General features: G+C 39.7%; 1 protein-coding gene across 1 annotated transcript in view; it reads left to right on the top strand.

Moving 5' to 3' along the window:
• SNX25 (sorting nexin 25) overlaps positions 1–19091 on the top strand; it is a 1427683-nt gene that overhangs the window by 1223269 nt on the left and 185323 nt on the right. The window contains exon 15 of the mRNA XM_044064925.1: positions 10484–10601. Coding sequence (XP_043920860.1) covers positions 10484–10601 — 118 coding nt within the window. The remainder of the gene's footprint in view (positions 1–10483; positions 10602–19091) is intronic.

Genomic DNA, 19091 nt, shown 5'->3' with positions numbered 1-19091 from the left:
GCTTTACATTTTTTTCTGTTCCTCATAAAATTTGTTTTTTGGCAAATCATTGAAGACTGACATCACTAAATAGTAAATTATGACAGATGTTTGATTTGCAGACTTTACATCCTTCAAAAAATATATAATAATGCAAAACCTGTTATTCCAATAACTTTCTAAGTTTATAGGAGTAATGTCTAAATTGTATCTGTATTTTTGGACCTTTGTCCCCCATGCTTTCTGTCTTTGTCCAGATTTCTTGCATTGAGAGGTTCACAGTTGTGTTCAGAAGGGGTTTTGATGTACCAAAAGAAGAAGAGTTGTCTTGCTTGGATCCATCCCAACCTCAGTTGAATAATGCTTCTCCTTCCACTTGGTATTGACTGGCTCTGTCAGTTAGACTAAGAGGCATGTTTCAAGAAGGAATTGTCCAAAGAACTTATCAAGTCTCTCTCCGGTACCTTATCATTGGATGTTCACAAAACTGTGGACTTCCAGCTGTTTAACCTTCAATCTGTGTCAAACGTGACCATGTGGCTGTTCTCTAATGTAGCTGATGGAATGGCTAGGGTGGTAGGCACCGACATGCCTGTATGCGCATTTGTAATTTTGCAGAAGCTTCAAGATGTCCTTTGTCAATTCCCCACTTTGATGGTTCTACACTTTTTGGACCTAAAGTAAAAGATACATTAACTAGGAGTAAGCAGGATGATAAAACCGTCTCTACTGTGGGCACCTGTTTTTCTGTCCCACAAAGAACATTTTCTAGAAATCAGAAGAGTGGCAAGAAAATGTGGGTCAGAAAGTAAAAAAGGTTATAACCATGAAATTCCTGCAGACAAACCTATCCAGGGCAGAAGATGGGATAATTCCAATGAATGTAGCTCCAGAGGCAGAGGCGGACCACATAACCAGGGCTTCTGTTTTCCCTTAATTGAAAAGTTGTACCAGTGCTCCTAAAAGTTATCCAACTGCTGCACTTTGGAGGTAATCTGAGATGGAAGGATGCTTATGCCAACACCCACAAGCATGGCTAAACATCACAACAGATTCTTTACCCATCAGAAAAAAAAAGAGAGAGAGAGATTCCCAACATGTCACCTGGTCAGTGGGCCTCGTGAATCATCCCTCAACCAGTCACAAGTCAGATCTTCAACTGCTAGGACCAACCTTGTTGCAATCTTTTTGCATCCTAACTAAACAACAAATTCAGCAATTACTTTGCCCTGAGCCTTCCACGGGGATAAATTACCAAGGGATGCTCTAGTACACAGTTGGCCCCCAGGATCCCTTTACAGCCTTGTTCCAGTAGCCCCCTGATAATGACATTTATTCAGAAAGCCAGAGTGATCTTCATTGGTCCATTTTGGCCCTGGCAAGTTTGGTTCCCCTTCCTGTGATCTCATGTTGTATATCCTCCCTGGATGTTGAATCACTGTCCAAATCTTAATTCACCCATCCAGAATGACTTTCTGGACCAAACATCCATGAAATCGACCATTTGGTTCCTTCAGTTCTAACTATAACCAGAGATGACAGGCTTTCTGCTTCAGTGGTCCACATTATGTCAGCTTCTTCAAAACAGTCTACCAAAAAGACTTGCCAAAGTTAATGGAAAAGGTTTTCCATTTGGGCCTTATGAAAAGGTTTGGACCCTTTCTCAGCACTTCTGTCTTCTGTTTTAGAGTTTTGTCAGAACTTTTTCACAGCGGATCTAGTTTTTTCTACAGTCCCTTTCTTGCAAACCTCTCTGTTAAGTTTTCCATAAACACAGAGTTATGCTAAGAACTAACCCGTCCTTTCTCCTTAAAGGTGACATCTGAAGCAAATCTTATTCAATCTATTGACCTACAAGTGTTCTTCCTAAGATACGCAAAGGAGATTATATACTGCATATACTATATATTTGTCTTCAACAGGTTCTATCCTTATAGAACAAAGGACTTCAGAAAGTCAGACCAACTATTTGTAACTTTCTCCATGGCAAAACTGGGTAAGGGCATCTCCAAAGTTACCCTTTCAAGATGTTTTTTAGAGTGTATTTCCTTTGCCTGTGCTAAAGAAGATCTAACTTTATGCAAAAACCCAATGCTTACTCTACACGGACAGTAAGCTATCTGTACAGCTTTTGAGTAGAATCTCAGTTAATGATGCTTGTGCAGCAGCAGCTTGGTCTGTGGTTCACACATTTGTGTTTCATTATCAGTTGGATGTACAGTTTAGAGCACATTCTTCCTTTGATTCCACCATCCTCAGGAATGTTTTCCTTGATACCACCCTGGTATTTGTAAGCTTGGGAGTATATCCCAAAGCTTGAATTGGACAAGAATAGACATAATTGAATATGAAAATTATGTATTTACCATAAATGATAGATCGTGTTTCCTTGTTTTTCTCCAGTTCAACCCCCTTCACTCCTTCTCCCTTCCATTATTCTCACTGACAGTAGGTGACTTGATAGAACTCACCTGATACCGTGCCTGTTAACAGCTCTCTAGTTTGTAACTTTTCTTTATTTGTTAGATAATTTGTATTCTGTATTCTTATAGTAATATATAGATAGTTAACTGATATATTTAGCAAACTCAATCTGAGGTACTAAGGTGGAGTGGAGGGAATTATGGGTAGGGAGGAGTTTGAGCCCTGGATCCAAAGCTACATTTAAGGCACTGAGGTTGGATCCAGTTGGATCAGACAACCCAAAGATTGAACCAGACTAAGCTAAGAGAACACAGAGCTATTGTTATGGCAAGTACATAACTTGCATTTAACAATCACAACAGTAGTCATGGTGGCACAAGAAGTAAGCTCAGGTGGAGCTGTGTTGAACACTATCATACAGGTGCCCATACTTCTCAACTTCTTAGCACAGGAAAACAGAACAAAGGCAAAAATAATGAGGGGTCAAAGCTGCAAAAGCAGGGGCAGATTTTAAATACTGCTCTTAATAAACTTAATAGGTTTTGCATTAGCATGCATTTTGTGAAGGATGTGAAGTCTTAAACTCAAATGTCTGTCATTATTTAATGACTTCAGTCCTCGATTTTCCAGAAAACCACATACTTTTAGAACAGACCAAAATATGAGAAAATAATTTAGAAATTCTATGAAATTCTGGACAGTTGATAGGTATGCTGGAGAAGATGACTGTCCCCCAGTTTAAATAAGTAATCTCCATAGAATGTATACTTTTTTTTTCATGTTAGGCTGTTTTCTTGTTGGTTGTGACTTCAGTAATGAGCATCTCAAAGTGACAAGCCTTGTTTAACCCATTCCTCTGTACCTGGACTTTTCCAGAGAGAGAATTTCTTTGTTGACTGGTTCTTCCCTTGGCTGTGGAGATTAATCTTAGTAAGTCAATTAAGCTTCCTGTGTTCTGCAGAGACTTGCTCTAGGCAGGGTGAATATCTGTTGCATTGTATGGATGTCTACAGACAGCCCTGGGTATTACATGGACAAAATCAAGCATTCAGAAAGGATAATTAGCTGTTTGTTTCCCTTGCTTCTCAGAAACTAGAGCACATGTTTGCTCAGCTCTGTCTGGCCCAATGACCTTCATATTAAATTTCCTTTGTTTGCCATAGATACAGAAAATAATTACCAGCTGTTTTCATTCAGTTACAGCTGTTGCAACTTTGGTAACTTTTTTGTGAAGGGCATCTCTAGGTATTGTAAGTGATGCAGCAACATGGTCACCACTGAACACATTTGCCAGACATTATAAACTGGACATTCCTTCCAGGTTGGGATTTACCTTTGAGATGGTGGTAATCAAGCCTGTGTTTCACTTGGGTGAGAACTCGAGGATCAGCAAGGGACTCTATCCTGGAGATTAAACCTGGTCCTGTACATGCTCATCACAGGGGTTAAATCTTTTTCACTCTGCTATCCAAATCATCTCCTTAAACATAATAATCTCAGCCTCTTACTGAAATGACAACATTTTTATATGTAATTGCTGTCGATACAACCCACTAAGTTGCACTTGTGCTTTCTCTTTAGTATCTTCCACCTCTGTAAAATCTTAGAATGTATATGTATAAATGTAACTATTGTTTGTGTATAAACGTAAATAGAAATGTAACTGCTCACTGTGTGACTGGAACATAGTGTAATGCATTGTAAGCAAATGGAGCTTTTCTCCCTGGGCCTCTGCTGAAAATGAGCATTACCGAATCGGACATTCCCGGTAAACCAAGACAAATAAATAAATAAAACACACAAAAAAATGAATCTATAGCAGATATGAAGTTATGTCCTTAATGTGAAGTTAAATCTGCTTGGAAACTTCAGGCTTCTTTAACCACCCCTTCCTCTGTCCCATGATCAGCAAAAAACACAGCATCAATGGGACCAGATGGTGTCCCGGGCTGCGTCCTACATGAACTCCAAGAAGAGCTAAACCCAAACATAAAACTACTGTTCAATCTTAGCCTTACTACAGGATATGTACCCAAAGAGTGGCGTACAGCAACAGTGGTCCCTCTCCACAAAGGTGGTGCCTCAACGGATCCTGGAAACTATCGCCCCATAAGCCTGACTAGCTTGGTCTGCAAAGCTATGGAAAGGATCATCATGGACCTCATAAATAAAGATATTGGGGACCTACAGACACTGCATCCTACCCAGTTTGGATTTGTTAAGGGCAGATCCTGCCTCTTAAACCTGGTCGATTTCTTTGAAACCGTCACCAAGGCCATTGACGAGGGGAAGGTGGTCCACACAGCCTACCTGGACCTCGCAAAAGCCTTCGATACAATACCCCACTCGGGCATTATAGATAAGCTCACCAGCTTAAATATAAACCCCTATGTCACTAGATGGGTTGCAAACTGGCTCAAGGACAGAACCCACATGGTTAGAATTGCTGGAGCCATGTCAGACTCCAAACCAGTTACAAGTGGCGTCCCACAAGGCTCAGTCCTGGGACCTCTCTTGTTCGGTATATATTTCTCGGCGGTACAGGCCAACACGGAAGGACTGTGGCTGACCAAGTTCGCAGATGACTGCAAACTGGGCGCCATAATCAACTCTCCAGCCGACACAAGCATCCTCCAAAAGGGCCTCATAGAAACAGACAACTGGTGCCAGAGCCATGGCCTCAAGCTAAACGCCAAAAAGTGTATAGTCATCCCCTTTGGCAAAACAAAGTGCCCACAAATTACCACATAGGTGGTAATCCATTAAGTACAGAAGAAGTCATTAGGGACCTGGGGACCCAAGTTGATAGCAATCTCTCATTTGACAACCACGTGGCCAAAGTGGTTAGAAAAACATTTTATATAGCCCACCTAATCATGAAGGGATTCACATCTAGATCTGGGGAGGTCATCGTACCTCTTTACTCATCCCTCATCAGGCCCATAATTGAGTACAATGCCCCTTTTGGGATGTACCTTACCAGACACCTGCAGCAACTGGAAAGACCCCAAAAGTACCTCACCAAGAGGATCAAAGGGCTCAAACAGATGCCATATGCTGCCCGGTTAAAGAAACTCCAGCTCTACTCAGTGGCATACCGCCTGCTCAGAGGCGATCTGTGCCTGATTTATAAAGCCATGTCCAACCCGGAATTAATGGACATGCTGCACCTCAGAAAATCCAAATCCCATCGAGCTATGCGCTCGAGAGACTTGAACCTCAGCACTGAAATAAATAGGACATGCTGGAGGGACAGATTCATAACCCAGTGGCTCCCTTCACTCTGGAATAAAATCCCAGTCCAGGTTAGGCAGAGTCCCACATTGACTCTCTTCAAGAGGAATCTTGATGAGTGGATGGGAGATCGTAGGTTTACCCCGGCTATCACTTCTGTGTCACTGTTAGACAGAGGCACAGTATACTAACCTCAAAAAAAGGCATAGCAAAATTAATTTAAAATGGGTGGCGAAAGCCAAACACACTCTGGCTAGGCTTATAAATGCCCTAGGGCAGATAGCCTAGTATGAACCTATGAACCTATGATCTCTTTTGGGGGACTTCTGTTGCTCTCTGCATTTAGCTTGGACAGGAGCTGGTGATGGAGAAGACGTGCAGGGGATCATGGATAGCAGGCAGTGCAAGATTAGCCCAGAAAAGTTTAATCTTCTGAACAAAAGTATTCAGGGAGCACCTTAGTTCTGTAGATTAATGAAGACTGGATTCTCCAAGCAGCTCTAATGTAGTGTTAAGTATATACCTCTCTTCAGACTAACAAACTTAAAAGCTGTCAAAATATGCATGTTTATGGCTTAAGGCCTTAAAATAACTTGTGTTTCTAGACAGAAGTGATAGTTTTAGGCACAGAGTGACATTAAAAATTATTTTTCATTAAAGTGTATGACATTGTTTCTTACCTTTTGAGTGCAGGTGCTCAGTGTAAATGAATTTTATAGGTAAGCATGCCAATAATTTTCTATGAAAATTTCTTGAGAATATGTCAGCCAATAATATTCCCTGAAACTTTCCTAAGAAAGTATCTATTTTGGAAATGCAGGCATTTAGACCTGAAGCTAAAATAGCTGAAACATTAATGTGGAAAAATTATTTTGCCAATTTTTTAGCAGTAAAGGAATGGAATTTTTTTTAATTCCAGAGTTTGTTAAATAAAATTACTGCAAATGAAGTACAAATTATATACAGAAAGAGTTAGAGGCATTGTGTTTCTGTTAATTTTATCACAACCTTTTTGAAGGACATTAGTAGATATTCCACCACCTTTTTCTTCTTTCCATGGAAAGTTTATCTATAAAGAATTTTTCTGTTATTTTTACTCTTGTATCTTTGTTAACCAGATAAGTCCACTGGACTTTAGTGTCCCTTGTCAGGGGGACCTGAGAGCACTCACTGATCAAGTGACTTGTTTATGGTCACATAGGATGTAAGTGGAAGCTGAGAGACACAAACTCTGGATAACATGAAGCAGTTATTTAACAGCTTATAACTTCATACCTTTCAGTTTAATCAGGATGTTCATTGTACTCTGTGGTAGTCGATCCTTTTTTGATAAAGCTACATTTTGAAAGTTGCAAGAAAAGGTCCTACCACTGGAAATGAGTAGAGCATTTATTGAATGTATTCCTTAGTAATCATTCCTTGAAAAATTTGCATCTTGAAAGTGAAAACAGGCAAAAAGAGATCTGACCACAACAGGACCCAGAGTATAATGTAGTAACTTTACTGCTGCTGCCTGTGTTTCAGGTAAGCAACATAATAACATTGTCTGAGGAATGAGCTAAAGGAGTTCATCAGTGCTTAGCTACTGGGGACATGAAAACCCCAGTATAAGGACTAACCAGAGTTCATCCAGGCATTTATTTATTTTTCTTTAAGACAGGTAGATTGGACTAACAGACTTTTTCCATTCATGACCTTGTCACCGTGTGACACAGAAAAAGGGAGTTGTTGGAAAAAAGTATATTCGAGAGAAAAAAAACGCTATAAACAAAGACAATGTGTAGTTCAGTTTTCAAACCACTGTCTCAGAATGGTTAATATGTATTCTGATCAGGAAATGGCACATAGCATTTGCATAGTGGTGGGTTGTTGGACTGGATTTAAACGTACAAAAAGTAGGTGAGCTCCACGTAGTCAAAGACAGAAAATATGATAGCTTTGCATTGCTGCAAGAATAGGAGGTGTTTGGTGAAGTATTCCACTGCATTGTTAGGGGCTAGCAGGGTAAAAGGTATGGAGATAGAGAAGTGCAGATTGAAAGCTGAACTTTTGTGCTTGAGGAATGTGGCCATGGTGAGACAGAGTTCCAGGTAAAATTACCTTGCAGGGAAAGGAGCAGAAGTGGGCTATGTGTAAGATTTAACCATTACCAAGGTGTGCACAGGGATGTCCTGAATTAGAAGATTGCACCATAAACCTACAAACCTTATTAAAGAAAACTTGAAGCTGAAAGAAGCAGAAATAACCAGAAGAATGCCATACACATCCACTGGTGCTTTTGTTACCAGGTGTGCAGCTTTGTCTCAATGCCAGTATAGCTTTATGTTTATTAGCTGTATTGTCAATATGGCCTCAGAGGTGATCTGGTAGTTAAGCCCAAAGTCAGAATATTTAAATTGTTGGCATGTAGAGCCAGCAAAAGGCGAGTTTATAGACTGTGTCTGTCCCGGGCTCAAACCCTCAGCAAAAAGTCAAAATCTTCTTCAGAGCCCAGGGAGCACAGAAAACACTCACCTGCCTGGTCTCCTAAATCTGCTCTTGCATCAGAGCCACCTGCTAAGCTTTCTTACGTGCTCCGATCTGACATGTTTGGATCCAACGTTAACAGTCTCTAAGTCTCCTTGGCCCTGGAGCCCTCACTTCTGTCCAGAGTTCTCCATGGCTCTGATCACCCTTTTTACAGGAAAGTCCCAGGAGGTTATCTCATCCTCCTTCCATGTCATCTTCTGTCATATCCTGCAGAAGTCTCCCTGAAGCAGATGTTGATAGGATGATGAGGAAACTTCTCAGAGCTCAGAACCAGATGGGAGTACTACTGTCTTCATTCCCATTGGATCCATGAGCCTTCAATCTGTTTTCCATCCCATCTTTTCTCCTTCTCTGATCTGACCAGCAATTTCAGAGGTGGCTGATCCGGCAGCCTCAGGAGTCAAAGCATCGGATCCGAAGATACCTTCTGCTTTCACTCTGTGTCCCTGACCTGTTCAGCACCGACCCTCCCTTGAGCAGGACGAGTCTTGGAGCTGAAGCATTTGCACCTGATCCGGGGGGGGGTACCTTTAATGCAGACAGTCTTGGAGCCATTGCTTCCCATCGGAGCATCAGCACTGGACAGATCAGGTCCGACTCTTTTCTCTGAGTGGAGATCGAGGCAGAGCGAGAGCTCAAGAGCACCAGAAGTTACGGCTCCGGTGATGTTGGATACGGCTTATCCTGTCCCTCTGCCTTCACGGTGGTGGAGAGCGTGTCTTCCCACCTGAAAACTCTTCAAATCCTAAACCTACCCCCCCTTCAGATCCATCCACTTTGCCTCATCTGCCTGTTCCACAGGGACAGACAGCCAATATGAGCTTCTAGGCAGTTCCAGTTGAGGAAATTCCCCTTTCTTCCGACACTTCTCCAGATCATCCCACTGAAGAGGTTCCCCAGAAGAGATTGCGTAAGAGGAGGCACCCCCAGGAATCTCTAACTGATGGAGAAGGGTCCCCCAGATCACCATCAAAAGATGTCTCCTTCGGAGACATTCTAGAGAGCCTTTGCCAGAAAGGTGGTTGGTCCTCCAAAACCCCTTTCCAAGAGGAATCAGTGTTCCTAGAAGCCTTTGGGTCCGGCCCATTTATGTTTTGGATTACCCCCCACAGGAGATGTCCTCATAGATATTGTTTCCCGCTGGGCTTGGAAGGAACCAGATACCGTAGAACCAATCACCTGTCATCTGGACAAGATCCTAGCTCCATGCAAAGACACTTTCTTTTTTTTTCTTTTTTCCTGGAGTAAGCGAATCCCTGTAGATGCCATGGTGGTTGTGGCAACCACAAAGAGAAAAAAAAAAAAAAGTTGGCTGAACTGAGCTCCACTGTCCATCCTCTTAATAGTGCAGCCAGGATATTGAACAAGGTTGGAAAGCGTGTTTATGTTTCAGCAACCTTTGCCTTATGGTCACTTAATTACTTGGCACACTTTACTAGACTACAGAGGGATTTGATTAAGGAACTCTCTAAGTCTACCCCTGGGACCATGTCAGTAGAGAATGAGAAGGTTTTTTTCCTCACAACTGGACACCCTTCAATCTATATCTAATGCATCCATGAGATGAATCTCTCGTGCAGCTGAAGGTTCCTCACAGACTGCAGGTTCAGGCATAGACATCAGGAGACGTGCTTGAATGCACTTGCGTGATTTGTGGAGCCCTTTAAATCTTCTTTCATCAGTGCTTACTTTGATGGAGCGTCCTTGAAAATTGACAACACAGTTACATAGTTATGGTGAGTACATAACTTATATTTTTATTCTTCTAGGTGTTGTCATGTAATTTAAGTAAGCTGGCAACACCATGAAATGTTGACATACCTTATCCCATTATATTTGCCTCATATAATTTTACCTTCATATACCACAGTATATGATTACTTAATTCAGGAGTGTGTTACAAGTCTCTATAGTCCTAAAATATTTTAACTTGTTATGTAATCTTATTGAGGTTGTTAGGCTTTGTGTTTTTTTAATATAATTTGAGAAATATGTTTCCAAGTAAAGGAACTGGCTTTGAATAGCAACTTTACCTAATTATGTCATTAGTAATTTTTTTCATTTAATATTACATCTTTATACAATAATGTAAGCATTTTTCTTATTACTAATGCTGCTGTAATTTGTGGACTAGCCAAACATCATTGAATATTAGCTTTGAGATAAAAATATTTTGTCTTTAGTATAAACTTATTTCATATCAGCTACTTGTTAATCAACATAACTGAGTGGATTTACTTTTCAGCACTGCATGATACAGTATGATTTGTAAAACCCTTTCCTTAGAATGATGGAATGATTCAACTTTTATTTATAGGAGGAAATTGAAGAGGACAGTGACCTTTCTGATTATGGAGATGAGCTAGACGGGAAAAAAGATTCTTTGGCTGAACCATGTTTTATGCTGATTGGAGAAATTTTTGAGCTTCGAGGAAGTAAGTTGTTTGTTTCTGTTTTCTTAGTAGAAAACATATTGAGAGTAAAACTTGGTGTAGATATGCAAAATAGATGCATGTGATTTGATATGTAGGATAATATTGTATATGGTATTATGTTCATCTATATTAGCTCTATAATAATCTTAAAGACTAAGTTGTACAGGTTTCTCCCACTTCTTTTATTGAGCTTTTATTTTACATGTCTTAAGTGGGAAAATATTGACACTATTATAGATAGATAGATTTGTAACTGTAATCCTTGAGAAAATATGCTTTTATTTCTGATTGGTAAAGTATGGTAGTCTACTAGCATAGTGGTAATATTTTGTAAGTGTATTTTCTTTGGAATGAACGGAAAGGCTTGCCTTTTAAAGAATTCAAAACTTTTGTTTTTAGAGAGCTTGTTAAATGGATATACTGCATTTTGTAATTGTGGGAGTGGGTACACCAACTGAGATTAATTCCAGGCAAATGTTATTTATGGATAAAACCACATATGCAAGGCTGCAGGGATTCCGACAAACCAGTTCCAGCAATCCAGAACTTGTTGATCAGCACTTTTCTTTTATTCAATAATAAAACTTCATCAGATAAACATAAAATGGCCTGACATTTAAATACACTTTTAAAATATATGACTGACATTTTCAAATCATGTGAGCACTTAAAGTCATGTGACTGCCGAACCCCTGTGCAAATCCTAAGTCAAAGACTGTAAAAATCACCAAGTTAAAGTAAATATACACAGTAACAATCCAAATACCTTAATAGATAGTTTTAAATAATTTAAAACTCTTATCAATTAAGTTGAATGCACACGAAACTATAGTTAGAAACATTTTGATAAAAAATACTTAATCATGGGCAAATAAATAAATAAATACATTTAATTAATTAATTAAATCTGTTTGTAAACAATGATAGCAGTGTCCTCTTTGCAATGCTGTCAGTTTTAAAAGGCAACTGACAGAAATCTGATAATTTACACCTGGCCAGGAATTTGCATTAAACATAAGATGCCAATATAACTTGCATTATACATATAGTAGGTAGTAAAAAAGATTAAGAAGAAAATATAATGAGCATTTGGAGAAGAAAGAGCAGAGAACCAAGATTTTGAGAGAAGATCCTAAAACTGGATGAGATAATAAAATGGGAGGAAGTTGGGCAAATGTTTGGGTTACTGAGCTCAGATCAACTTGGATATACAAATCTAATGTTACAGTTCAAGGAAGATGTACAAAGATTTGATAGTTTGTCTTTTCAGCTTTTTCCCGGTAAGGGGTCGCCACAGCGGAACTCCGGTCTGCTAATGATTGGCAGTAGATTTTTACAAAACGCCGAGGTGCCAGCTCGACGCTCAACCTTCAACGAAGGCACGCCCATTTACGCACGCATGTCTTTCGAATACTACTCAGCCGTGGGGAGGACATACAGACTCCCCACAGAAGGCACTCCCAAGCCAAGCCAAGAATCGAACTGGAGAACCTCTTGCTGTGAGGTAACAAAGCTACCGCTGTACCACCACGGTAATTTTGTTAAACCACAAATAGTAGATTTTATAATTTAGAGCAAAATTTAGACCAGAAGAGAAATGACAGAACTGAAAAAAGTGGAGCATATAAGGAAATTTTAGATGTGAGAAAATATAGCAGAAAAGTAAAAACAGCAGGAAGTGAACAATTAAACATTATCTTTTGAGAGAAATTTGTCTTTTTTTTTAAACCCCTTTCCCAGTTATGTCATACCTTTCAGTCATGCTCCTGTCCATCACCGGGTGTCCCAACTCCTCCTTCAATCCCCTGACCAACTTTGATTCTGGACTGGGGCTGGCATGAAACTTAAAGATGTTTTGGGAAGGGTCTTATTGCTATCTGCTTCCGTGGGGAGTTTGGAAGTTGGTATTATGACATACCCATGTTTATATACCTCCACACCACTTTATAGGCTCATAGGTAATTACTAGATTAGTTTCCCTTGTGAGTTGTTTTAAGCCTACCCAGTTTCCCTTTTTGAGTTTGAAGGGACCTAACAAATTTGGTTATAGATTGACCATGTCCATCCCATGGTCGATAAAATAATAATAACAGGGATCGTACCATAGAAAGTTTGATGCTCATTTTGTAATGCCATCTGAATGCTGTTCCTCTCTATTGACCCTTTCTCCCTCAGGAAACATCAAGATGAAAGTCCATCCCCCATCCTTCCCTACCAGCACCTCAGACATTGAGTCCAATATGTCTTAATCCTAGATATGCAACCAAATCTAGAAAATGTTGAGCTTTTACGTAGAAATTATTATATAAATATTTCAACACCATCCTTCCATGACTTGAATAAAATATTTGTGCAGACAAGACATTATGTTTAAGATGTGAGGGTTCAAAAAGATTCCTGGGAGCATATATTTTTGGGATTGTACAGAGCTGCTTCATTACAAAAATGACATAAATAAGCTGCTTAATAACGTAAAAAGAACTTTAACTTCAGTATAGAGATGTTTTTGTTCGGTTGGTGTAAAATAACGTGTACTAAACCGATAAGAGTTCCTATCTTTAGTGGTGGTAGTGGGCTAAGAAAGCTGTAACTAGAGATAAACCATCAATAAGATGATTACAGGGATTAGAAATATGGAACTCGGAACCATTAGAGATCAGAAACAAAATCCATATTACAGAAAAATGGGCATATGGAATTCTGTAATGGAAACTGAGCTTCAAAAGGACATTGACACAGAACAAAGAACCTAGAATGTATAATCTATTTAATAACGTATACTGCAGTACAAAGTGCAAAGTTACTAATCCATTTAAGAATTATTATATAATGAACATCAAACAATATGGTTACTAGTTCATTCCTGATGTCACATTATGTTGTAATGAGTCATGAATAAAAGGTTATTACATGCTACACTGAGGAAGTTTTCCTTTGCATTTACGTATGTTTTGATGTAGGGAAAATCCTCTCTGGCAAATATGTGTTAGCTGTTAGAAAGTACAGTCTGTTTAAACAAATGATTCTTCTTCCTTTTTTTAAAAAACAAGGCATGACATAGGCAGTCATACATTTACATAAATGGAAACAAATCATATTTAAATGTTTTTAGTTGCAAACATTATACATCACTTATATTCTATCCAGTTACTATCAGTCAGACATTAGTTACCTCATTCAAATTCTGCCTTCTTTTAAACCTCATTCCTCCTCCAAAACATTGTTCTGCACATCCCATTTTTCTGCGTAATTTGCTCCTACCCCTTTCTAAAAATCTCATTTCCAGTTGTATTATCCCTGATACTATATTCATTACTTCTATTATAGTAGGTTTAGACTTTGATTTCCATTTTCTAGTAATTGCTTTTTTAGCAGCCACCAGAATTAGACTCACCAAGGCCTTACTATGTCTAGGCAGTTTTGGTTTTGTATCATAGCTCAAAAAATAATTTCTTTAGTTATACCAATTTGCTCACCCAGTATTTCTGTTAGGTTAGTCGGCAGGGAAGTTTTAAAATCTGTCAACGCATTACACTCCCAGAAAATATTGTTCTTCCCCATCACACTTCCAACATTTACTGCCTACTTCGGGAAAATATCTCTGGAGTCTACTTGGGGTATAAAAATATCTATATAAACATTTCCAAGCAAAAATCCTAAATCTTCTATATTTTGTCACATATTTGGGAGACATACATATATCTTTTCATTGTTTCCTTGTGATTTGCTTATACAGTCTCTCTTCCCAATCCTTTCTAACCTCCTCTGATTGATTCTTATAGTTATCAACCAATATTTTATATCCTGTACCAACTATTCCTTTTATAACAGTAGTTGCTTTTCTAGATTCTACTAAAAACACTAACAGTGCTGGTCTTTTATTTTGGACACCACTGTTTCTTTCTCTTTGTCTATACTTTGATATCAATTCTTAATAGGGAAGCTTATCTCTAACTTGCAGTCCAAATAAATTCTTGCCATATTTCCCATTCTATTATCTTTCCCTCTTAGTTATTTGCCCCCAGTATCTTGGTTCCTTTGCCAGTTTTCTCCATTAAATTCCAGCCCCCTCTTGCATATTTTCTGTATCCCTAATTGCAGTCATCTCTATTAGCAGAATCTCCTTTCTCCGTTCCCATGTTGGCTTAGATCTTAGAATACTTTCTGCTACTTTGAGTGTAATATTCTGTATGACAATTGTTATTCTCCTTAAAGGTCTGCATCCAAAATCCCAGTCTCTCCTTGTTTCTTGAGCTTCCCCTGTTTCATCATCATCCCTTTCCAATTTGAATTATACTTTTCTGCTTGTGCTATGCATAGGAGCCTTAACTCTCTTGCTCTGAAATACTCCTTCAAATTGGGATATCCCAATCCACCTTGTTCTTCTGGAAGAATCATCTTATCCCACTTTGACTGTTGCCTTCTTCCCCTCCCAGATAAAATCTTTCAGCACTTTATTAATTGCTATCCACAACTTCTCCTGTGGTTTATAAAAATATGCCTGACCTGTATATAAGGCTAAAGGGACTAAAACATTTTAACTGCTTGTATCTTATCCATAAGACAGACCTTCCATTTTCTCAGTTGTTGTATTATCTTTTATTTAGTATCTTCTCACATAACCTCAGCTGCCACACTGGGGTCATTTTTAAATCATACCCCTAAATACTTCATTTTATAATGTCATCGTAAGTATGGATATTGCTGAACCAATTTGTGTGTGGGTACATATACCACTATTGCCTTTGTTTTAGCTTTATTAATTTTGTATCCCAAAAAGATTTGAAACTGTCTCATAATGTTCCACAACACTGTAATGTCCTTTTCTGGTTTTGTCAGGTATAAAATAATATCATCTGCAAATAGAGCCAGCTTTTCGTGACTACCAGACCAAGTATATCCTCGAATTTTTGAGTCCCTTATTTTCTTTGTCAGTGGTTCTAAATACAATGCAAATAGCAAAGGGGAAAGAGAACACCCGTCTGGTAATATCTTGAATGTTCTTGAATTCATTGCATATCTTGGACTTACTATATATTTTTCCCATTGCTGTAGTGTGTAGGGTTTATCAAACAACCATTTCCAATACCATTTACAGTTCATCTGCCTTATCTCTGTAGTTATCTGTTAATGTCTTGTAAATCCAGGTTAACAATTAATTGTTAGAAGCTAACTCTGTTCTTGCCTCTGTTAAAATCTCTACCATTTTAGGTATTCCCTGATCTGACCCCGCAGATTCTCCCATAATCTCCTACTGTCTTCTTCCCTACCATATCCCACTGTCATTTCTTTAACCTTACCACCTTATTCATTTAGTGTGTATCATGCAGGCCCTTCCTGACCTGCCTGACATTTTGTAAAACAACTAACATGCCTTCTCCCAGTAATGTGTAAGATTTTTCAAGATTGTTTTTGTACCCCTTAGTTTGCTGTGGCCAGCTGCCTTTTTGCTGCTTTATAAAAATGTGTAAGAAGTCCTTCTTTTCATGGTGCATTCCAGCTTGTAAGTGCCCAATAACCTTTATTACTTGCTGCATGTCATTTAACCTTTCCAACCTAATCCCCTGTTCCTCCTTTAAGATTATTCCTTTTGGTATTTCCATCTGCAGCCTCCTACCTTACTCAATACTTCCTTTTATTAAACAAATTTATTTAGCCTGACAATAACTATGGCACACTCAGCAACAGTGCTATATCATCCATACAACTGAAACATCAACATGTATACAAATCACATTTCACTTTATTGTTTCAGCTACTAATTTGTGGCACCCCTCATCCAATTTATCAAGGTAAATCAAATTTCTCAGTGTTACAGTACATTGTGTGACAGACTGCCATTGTAGTATATTAATCCATGCAAACTATGGAACCTGAGTAAAAGGGGAAAAAATCATGAATCTAATAGTTAGGCCCCTGTGACATCCTTTAAGAAGAAAAAATATAGATCTTATTTCTTCTGGTTTTATGCAGTTTCAGTCTTCATAGTTTCAGTACATTAGCAGTGATATTCATCATCCATTCATAACTTTGTAAGGATAAATTATTCAAGATGTAAACACAAATAAGTTTCTCCGGAATCCATAGTCCTAATTTCTTAACATTTTATGCTGCTAGTCTCTAATTGATTCTATATGCATTTTTCAGTGCATGCCACTAGAAAACCAATCATGTTATGAAGTTTGCTCTGCAGTTCACTTTTGTCTGACCTGCAGCTCATCCATTATATGAATTACTTCTCTCAGTGTTGGAACTTCTGTAGATTTCTGTCTTGAGTTATTGTTTGTTACCAAACTCAGTAAAAAAAATAGAACTGAAGTGGGCTACCAGCCACAACTCTGAGCTGAGATACCAGATGACTAGAAGCTTCTTAGCTTCCCAAAAAACATAAGTTGCTTGTTCTTCTGCTTACTATTTACTGCACTTTTTATTGTCTGCCACCTTCTTTAATACTGTATTTATGTACTATGAACTAAGCTGTCACTGTTGTACTGCAGTAGTCTGCCTTAATGTGCCTGTTAAATCATATTTTATTGCTCTTTTTACAGTTTGCTAAGCTCTTTTTGCTATTTTCACTGTTTAAGTATATGCTGGTACTTTTCACTACTGAAAGTATTCTCTTCTGATTGTTCTAGTTTTCCTGCCAAGCAGTGTTAAAATAAATGGTTTGTTAGCTGTTTTAAAACATTCTTTAGAGTCGCCTTGCTGTTTTTCTGCTGTTTAAAACATTTTTCGTGTCTCACTGCTATTTTTCTGCTGTGTTAAACATTCTCTAGTTTTTCCCGCAGAAACTGGAGTAGCTAGTAGCTGCAAGCATAGTCCAGATACAGGTTTGCTGCATCTGGGTCTGTTTGTTCTGATCACATGATGTTAAGTTGTCTATCTCGCCTTCGTTCTTGCTGGTTGGGATCGGAGCCGATCCTCGGTTCCCACTCTGCCATCTTCTATAGCTCGAGAGTTGTTTACAGGCTCGAGGCTACCCCTTATCCCATGATGCCTAGCGTTAGCTACCCAGATCTCGTTTGCCGCTTCAGCTGTGAGGTGTCGTTTTTCTGGCTCAGGCTTGTATTCACTTTATTATAGAACTTTTTCTGTGAAAGTCTTTTTTTCTTGGTAGGGCATTCTAATTGTTAGTTTTATACTTGTTGTGGTAGTTAAGTGTACTTTTTGTAGTCCTCCCTCCCCTCTTAGAACTCATTTTAATTAGAGAGTTCTACCCCTCCCCCTCCTTATCCTTTCTTGTCAGGTTAGGCGTTTAGGTTAGAGGCTTTCCTTATACTTTCTGGTTAGGGTAGTCGTTTGAGTTAGTGGCTTCCTAAACAAAAAAAAAACTTTAGTCTGTATATATTGTACTGTCTGTGTTTTTTTCTTAGACTGTATATTGCTTATTAGCCAGTGTTGTCTTTTTGGTTACAGGATGTCTAAAGAATCCAAGGTGTCTGGGTTCAAGAAGTGTGACTCATGCTGTCAGAAAATGTTTCTGACAGATGGGCACACTTCTTGCAAGTATTGCTGAGGCGCTGTGCACCTGCAGGTCTCTTGTTCTATCTGCCATGCATTTAGTCCAAGAGTTCTGCAGGAGCATAAGAATAAGCTTATTCTTAGGGGCCTTTTAAAGCCCCAGGATTCACCGGCCAAGAACTCAGCCTGTGAATTCCCAAAATCGTCGGCTCCAAGTGTGGAGCCGTCTTTGGTTCAGACTATACCTGCTACTTTGGTTCCGGCTGGAACTGATAAGACTGTCTCCCTGTCGGCTCCATCAGAAATTTGGGAGCTGTCGCGGAGCCACAAGATGCTGAGGTCACCCTCTCTAGAATCAATTCATTCGGCTCCTCGGTCTCCCCTGCTTCAGAGCGAGCGCAGTCACAGGTCATCCCACTCCTCTCGAACCTCTAGGCTCTCGGATCACGATGTGGAGAGAGTGGTCAGTAGGTTGCTTAAGTCACAGGCACTTGCCAAGATGTTGTCCAGCCCTCCTCAACATGTGTCGGCTCCGTCCACTTCTATCGATGTTCCTCCTCCAACTCCATTGAGCTCGGAGCCGGAGTTCGTTGGGGTCCGTGTGGTGGAACTGTCAGCTCTGATAACTCTTTCTCCTTCGGTTCCGTCATCGGCTCCGATTCCCTCAGTGGTGCCATCCGTCGAGGGATCTGGGCGCTGGGGCTCCCTCATCGACTCCGAGAGGGCGAGTGGCATCAGACCCTTGTCCGACCCCGTTCTCCCTCTCGGAGCTTCGGCGCAGGTGAGCTCGGCTCCTACATCGGCCTCGGAGCCGTCTCCCTCGGTGCAGAGAAGGATTCCGATTTCCTCAGAACCAGAGCCATCTCTCATGGCAGGGATGCCTTCGATGTCATGAGGAGTGTGTTGGGCACTGAGTCAGCTCCACTATCGGCCCCATCGGCTCCGTCCCCTGTAGTGCCTGTGCCAACCTCTGCTCCTCCTCCAGACCCCAAGCGTGGGGAACCAGCGCTGCAGAGCGCCCCATTGGGT

The sequence above is a fragment of the Protopterus annectens genome, chromosome 3.part0 (genome assembly GCF_019279795.1).
Source record: "Protopterus annectens isolate FY-2018-M chromosome 3.part0, PAN1.0, whole genome shotgun sequence".
Lineage (NCBI taxonomy): Eukaryota > Metazoa > Chordata > Ceratodontiformes > Protopteridae > Protopterus > Protopterus annectens.
The sequence above is the reverse complement of the archived record's forward strand: the minus strand, read 5'-3'. Positions and strand labels throughout refer to the sequence as shown.